Source organism: Anneissia japonica, unplaced genomic scaffold (assembly GCF_011630105.1).
Source record: "Anneissia japonica isolate Jap-2015-1 unplaced genomic scaffold, ASM1163010v1 scaffold2191_len329779_cov167, whole genome shotgun sequence".
In the NCBI taxonomy this organism is placed as follows: domain Eukaryota; kingdom Metazoa; phylum Echinodermata; class Crinoidea; order Comatulida; family Comatulidae; genus Anneissia; species Anneissia japonica.
In genome coordinates, this window is record NW_022758203.1 from 296,408 (window position 1) to 303,382 (window position 6,975).

At 34.9% G+C, this 6,975-nt stretch overlaps 1 protein-coding gene across 2 annotated transcripts in view; it reads left to right on the top strand.

Annotated features, from left to right (window-relative positions):
* The window catches only part of LOC117125194 (cytoskeleton-associated protein 2-like), a 24,064-nt gene extending 18,487 nt beyond the window's left edge, over nt 1-5,577 (top strand). Inside the window, exons 2-7 of one of the 2 annotated variants that reach the window (XM_033271620.1) lie at nt 1,576-1,864; nt 2,229-2,643; nt 3,110-3,323; nt 3,619-3,792; nt 3,957-4,174; nt 5,235-5,577. In XM_033271620.1, coding sequence (XP_033127511.1) covers nt 2,270-2,643; nt 3,110-3,323; nt 3,619-3,792; nt 3,957-4,174; nt 5,235-5,454 — 1,200 coding nt within the window. In that variant the 5' untranslated portion in view covers nt 1,576-1,864; nt 2,229-2,269 and the 3' untranslated portion in view covers nt 5,455-5,577. The remainder of the gene's footprint in view (nt 1-1,575; nt 1,865-2,228; nt 2,644-3,109; nt 3,324-3,618; nt 3,793-3,956; nt 4,175-5,234) is intronic. The other variant, XM_033271621.1, reaches the window with a different exon arrangement.
* The last annotated feature ends 1,398 nt before the right edge of the window (nt 5,578-6,975 follow it).

A 6,975-nucleotide genomic window follows, 5' to 3' on the forward strand; every position in this document is an offset into this window, starting at 1 on the left:
TATAAATACATTAGAATGGACCATTAAGTTACCTGTCTCTTATACACATCTAGATGTGTATAAGAGACAGTTACTGTACTTTGCAAAAGTAGCCTCGAAAAGAAGCCCATCTCGAAAAGATAGAGCAGCTTAGCTCATTCAGCTAATCTGGTGGTAACCACTGTGTGTGCACTGAACCGTGAAGATCTCTAGGTCCCCAGTTTCAATTCCCATCGCTGCCTCTCCTTGTGTTTCAGCTGGAGGGCTGAAATACAAGTTAAAAGTAGCGCACTATCTTTTGTATGAGACGTTTAAGCCATTGGTTACATGTGCATTATGGCCCATGTGCACGTTAAAGAACGCAGTACACTCTTCGGAAAACAGTAGTTGATTATCTCCTGGTGTACTGCCCAATCACCACCAGAAGGACCACACTGGAAATAAGTCTTAGACTTTCATGGGCTATCCTTTACACCGAATAAATCCAATCCAATCCAAGGAAGCCCATGCAAAGTTCGTAAAGAAATGAAGTCCAGGGTTTCAATTCAAGGTTTTACAGTAGGCCTAGATAGGTATATATGTATGTATATTAATTTTTGGAATCAATTAAAGCAAAGATGTATTAAATATTGATTAAAGAAGCCTTCCAAATCTCTAAATTATTTTGTTACTATGTTGGACAAATTTGTTTCCACTAATGAAAGGATCCTCATTATGCAGCTGTTAGTTATATGATGCAATAGTCAGAACATACAGTATAACCCCCCTGGAAAGAAGGTGCAGATTAATGCTGAAGCAAGAACATTTATGGTTACCAGACTCGTGGGGAATATATCTTTGGCGCCAAAATTTTGCCTAGAAGTCTGTCCGTGCATTTTGAAAAATAAGGGCCGATTTCCACGCATATTTTGCCGAAAATTAGGCTTTGACCAAATCTTAATGTACTGTATAACCAATGCAATTGTGCAGCAATTAAGATTCAGCGCACCTATTTTCCCAGCGAATTTCCGTGCAAATGTGAGCTGATTTTGTAGATATCCTCCGCACAATTAAAAAACTTTTACAGTATGGTTATGCACCTCTAGATGGCCGCAAATGGCACTCATGACCTAGTTTGATTAAAATTTTCTTTCTCTTTTCATCTTTAAATGATTTTGAGAAATTAGGAATTCTTCACTGTATTGTAAATGATTTAATACTTCAAATCACTGTTTGCCAGTGATTTATTGTATTGTTTTATTCTACTACTACTGAAATTCTTATTCTCTATTCTACTACTTATGAAATTGTTTTTTGAATAAATCAACAATACATGGTAATATTTTGTTTGTACTACAGAAGAAGATCCAAAATAAAAGTGTCCCCTTACTAGGATGTCCAATAGAGGTGCTGTCCCCTGAATAGGGTTTGACTGTGTTTTATGTACTTTACCTTCATTTTGTGGTCCAAAAATTCTTCTCCTTATAGGGGTGTCCCAAAGGAAGGGTTCTACTGTATTGTGAAACAGCATAAGTGAGAAGTATGCCCTTACATTAAATCAATGCATTAATAAAAAAAAAAATGATAACAAATTAAGAAGCTGGTTAAAATTTGTAGAGATTATGGAGGCGAGATTGGAACAATGGAGGATGCAGAAGACAAACAGGACACCACAAACCAGAAGGCAACCGACTGATAGGAAAAAGCTACCTTGCGGCAAAAACTTGATTAGTTTTAAAACACAACAAAAAGGTCAAATGTCAAGAAGTGTTCCAAGTTCAAGGAGGAAACAAAGATCAAAACAGGAGGATAGGTCAGCACAGGGACAAAGGTCTGTACTAGCTCTACGGTCAAAACAACAGGATGTTCATCAACGCAAAGAGACAAGCTCCGATCTAACCATGAGGTAGGCAATATACCTATTAAATTTGAATATTAACTAATAGTGTATTCAAATTTGTTAGACATTAATAATTTGTCACTCACATTACAGGCTATGAAAATTGATTGTGTTACTTTGTGAAAACTAAAAAAAAGTGTTAAAATATGCGCGGTTGTTGTTTAAGACTTTTCTTATGGTAAAGAATACAAAAGTGCCTGACAAATCAATAACAAGTTTATTTGTTTTAATGAACTAAACACAATCTACTTTTATATCTAAACATATAGCATGGTAAAGGGGAGAATGAATTATCACTGATAGATACCATACTAAAAAGAAAATAATAAAAATCTTTACATTGATTGGTGCCATATTTTGTCTTTATTAGAGAAAAACTTGAAGCCTGGCTTGTTGAGAAAAAAAAAGCGAATGGAATTTGAAAAAGCAGAGATTAAGATTCGACCATGGAACAGTAATAAGAGGAAGCTAGCAGTGAGTCGCCTGGATTGGCAGCCAGACACAAGCTTCAAACTAAGAGACATTGTAACAAGCAAATACCGGGGGTACTACGGTCAAGCAAAAGCTTGTAAGTTAACTCCTGGTCAACTCCTTTGTCCTGTTGATACAACTCAAAGGGAAGTGATAAATTTAAAGGAAAATGTCATGACAGAAATCAATTCAGTTAAAATGAGTTTGGAGGAAGAAGGACTTGAGGTGATAAGAGTGTCTTCAGGTGATCTCATCAAGTCTGGAGATTTGCAGAGTACTTTGGTAAATGAAAACAAGACTGAGAAAAATAGAAGGTAAATTCATAGCAAAACATGGTACTGCTGGAGTACAGACATTCAGTACTAGTGCCCTAATTTTTTTTTTTTTAGAAATGGAGCAAAAAAGAAATATTGTGGTCTGTTGGTTCTGATAATTTGATTTATAATATTTATGAGCTGTGGTGTGGGGCTATTTTTGTACCTATTAATTGTGAATTTTGGTAATTTATATGTATTATATTTTCTTAGATTAAATTCAGAGGATATTTATTATTTTCTTAATGTCATTTCTCATCCATATATATGGACATAATGATGTCATATATCAGGCTATATGGGCATTATGATATCACATGATGCAGAAAACTTGATGGTTCATATGGACATAGTGATCTCATATCACACCCATATATGGGAATTATGATGTACAAAAACTTGTTAGTCTGGACAGAGATTTATAGAAAATTTGGATAATAATAATTTACAAATTATTTGTTGGTAGGGCTCGCTTGGAAGAGTGGCTTACAGCAAAGGGTAAGACACCGCACACGGTCAAAAGAAATGTTCGGCGAGAAACATTTGATGTTGTCAGACTCAGTCCAGAACTAGAGCAATGTGTTCAAGTGGATGAGGATGCCCGTTTGGAAAGAAGTGAAGTGGACGTGAATTGCGCCCTCGATGAATGCCTTCACAGCTGTCTTGGTTTCATGAACGAGGTTAAAATTTCATCGATTTTTTAAAGTTCGAATAAAATTTTGAAATATCTGATAAAAACAAGATCTGATAAAACCTTAAAGATCTAATTAAATCATGAAAACCTATCTTTTAAATTTTCATTAAAAAAAGTGTTAATGACGAATAATATAATATAATATTAAAATACTACAAAACAAACAACAGCTTTTGATTGCATTTTAGTTTATGTTATAGGTGAATACTTAAAGGATTCTTATACTGTAGGAATGTGAATATATAGTTGACATACTTTTGATTTTTCTTTTAATATCTTAGATAAAGAATGAAAGGAAAGTTAGTGATTGGCTAGAAGAGCTACATGAACGCTGCCCTCAAGTAAGAAGTAGAGCTTTGTTTTGGGTTTGTCGAGCTAAAGTTGCTGAGACTGTTGGCTTTGGTCAAGAGCATGTCCTCGCTTTGTATGAACAAGCAATTGATCACAAAGCAAAGGTAAGAATGCCTTTGTATGATACAGATAAATCCTAATTTATGTTCATAATACTGTAACAAGAATTAAATATTTTTTAATAGTAATGAGGCCAAAGTGTTGCCCAAAGCCCAACTAAATAAAAATCTTGAAAACCATTGTGTTATAACACATTCTTTTCTTATGGCAGCCCACTGACATTTTGAAATCAGCGTTACAAGATTTCACAATCAGATACTCACAAAGAATGGACACTACACCCTCTGCAACTCCAAAACCTCTCCTACGCACACCTGGGCCAGTGTCGTCAAGCACCCGAAAATACTGCCCCACCCCCAAGGTGGAGGAGGGTACATCATCTGTGGTCCGTTACTCTCTTGTTAAATCCACGCCCATTGTAAACCGGTAAGTCTACAACCCAATAAATCAATACAATCACAGCATTTTAATAAGGTTTTATAATAATCATTAATAGTTTCATTGTTGTTTCTCTCTTTTTTATGTTCAAAAATGCATTAAAGCATGCAAATTTCCAACAACATTGAGTTATTTGCTAAATAAAGTATTATAAATACATTAAAATGAACCATTGAATTATTTTATTATAAATACATTAGAATGGACCATTAAGTTACTTTATTATAATAAAGTGGACCAGCCTTGGTGGTTAAAAGTACTTGTCTTCCAAACCAAAATATTCTTGGTTCAAATCCTTGAGAAATTTATAACAGAAATTGTGTTTACTGTTTAGTCTTGAGAAAATCTTGACATTTGTATGATTTGAATACAGAATCTCAGTCCTGGAAGGGAAGGGAAGGACAGCCAACCAACAAATCCAGTACTGTGTATTATTGGTGTTTTTTTACCCCATTTACAGTAGAATCTCGTTTTTACATACCTCAGTTATACGAACCCTCAGTATTAAGTAGGCTTCCTATGGACTATGATGTCATCAAAAAACCCCAAATGCTCAAAACAAACGGCCCTTTTGAGGGCCACTATAATGTAAAGAGAGGTTTGTTAGTTCCTGTCTGTTCATTATTTGATTCAACAGCAACATTGATTGTGTCTATTTAACACACGTTATAATCTAAACCTTTGTTGTATAGGTAATCTTTTCATGTTCTTTAGTTAAATAAAACATATGAAGTGATGTATTAATAAACTGATATGGTTTGATTTGAACACTTTATTATGACATCATAAAATGATGAATAAAAACACTAAACACATGGTTTTATTCTTAGGAAGTAACATCGTTCGTTCATAACATACGTTGAGAGTTGGGTACATATTAAGTCAAAGGTCACCACAAATTTTAACGAACCTTGGTTTAACGAATTGCCCAATTTACGTACGTTCTCCGGTCCCATACGTAAAATTGAGGGTATTCTGTACTATATTATTATTTACTTGTGACTGATATTAGCTATATATTTATTGACATTTAAAATGATCTCAACAGATTGAACAAAAGCATGGATGGCAGTTCTCAACGGTTTTTAGTGACGCCTGTCCGACGTTCCATACGGCTTCAGAAGATCGCTGGTAGAGGTCATAGTACTAGTCGGGGGAATAACCGATGCATTTCCTCCCTACAAGATCTACCAGCGGATATGGAAAGTCTGGTAATGAAGCCTAATAGAGCTTTAGAGGAGGAAGTTATGGGCACAATTGATGAATAAGATGATTTTATTATTTTTATTTTGTTTTTCATTATTTGATCAAACAATAGCCTGGTTCACGTCGAAGTTTTATCTAGATATACATCCACTTAACTAGTTAAAAGTTTGACGTGAACCACTCAATTATAGCTAGATAAAAGGCTTAAGTGACTTAAGTTAAGTGACTTAACTTTACTAGAATAATGGTAAATTAACTTGCTTAACGGTAAATTCGGTTCGGATTACAAGGACACGATTACGTAACGTAGTATCTAAGCCAGCGTTGTTGTATTGTACCACCATATCATCTTCTGGCTGGCAACAACGTACTCCAACAATGCTAACAACAGCATCAAAGTAGTCTCATTAGTCTGGTTTTCAGAAATTATTTGTAATATTATGGGTAAAAACCAAGCAATGTCCGTTTTACGAATAGTCCTTTGCATCATCGACCAAGTAATAACGTTAAAAAGTCTAATTGTGTACATTTTTCAAAGTGATAATGTATATTTTTCTTAATAATTAAATCAGATTTGTTGTATTTATTTATTGACAATTCAATCTTTTCCATTTCTGCTATAATAGTCGCTATTAATTCAGTTTGAAAGAACTACCACCAACGCCAGTTATTAAAATGAGCGCACATGTTTACGATAATGAAATAAAAAAGTGTGTGGAAGTCAGCAACTTATTTGAAACTAGATTTTCGCAAGTGCATGTAAACAACACAATTGAGCGATCTACAAACTACAAAACAGGACAGAAAGGTCCATAAAGTATATAGACGTTTTAATGAAAATTGAAACAATATTTTGTTAAATGGAAGAATGCTAGCTAGCGATTAAAATAATTCGTTTTTTTATCGAAGGTAAATTTAGCTAGGGCCTAGAGAATCTACTACAGTACTTAGATTGCGATATAACACGCTGCTGCACTGGTCGGCTAGGTTAGGTAGTGGAAACTCACACTTTCTCTACAGTAGTTCACAATTTTTTTTAAACAAATACCACTTGGTACTAGAGGTTCGTAAAATACAGTAGATGTTTTATTAAACAAGCCTTTCCACCGTGTGACGTCGACGGCCTGAAACTGGCTGGCTGTTTATCTGGCTCTAACTTGGCATCGAACGCAATTAGGGCTGTCTCTTATACACATCTAGATGTGTATAAGAGACAGGTTATAATGATATACTGTAATGTACATTTATTTCCCAAAGCAGTGCTTGTTCTGCCATGCAACTTTGCCAGCGTCTGAATCAAAATACTGGGCAAACTTGTTGCGAACTTCAATAGCGTCCTTCGATCCATGAATCCTCTTTTTTCCAAAGAATTAAGACAACCCCTTACAGTGATCTAAGATGTCTTGTGGGTTTTCAATTTGCATCTGTCCAGGAACTTTTCCAACAGGGCTTGTGAATTATGAAGGACACATGTTGCTTTGATTACATGATCTGTATTCTGTGGTGCAAGGTTAATCACTCGAAAAAAAATTCTAAATCTCGCACATAGCTGCCCAAAAACATTTTCAGAAATTCTTTTACCC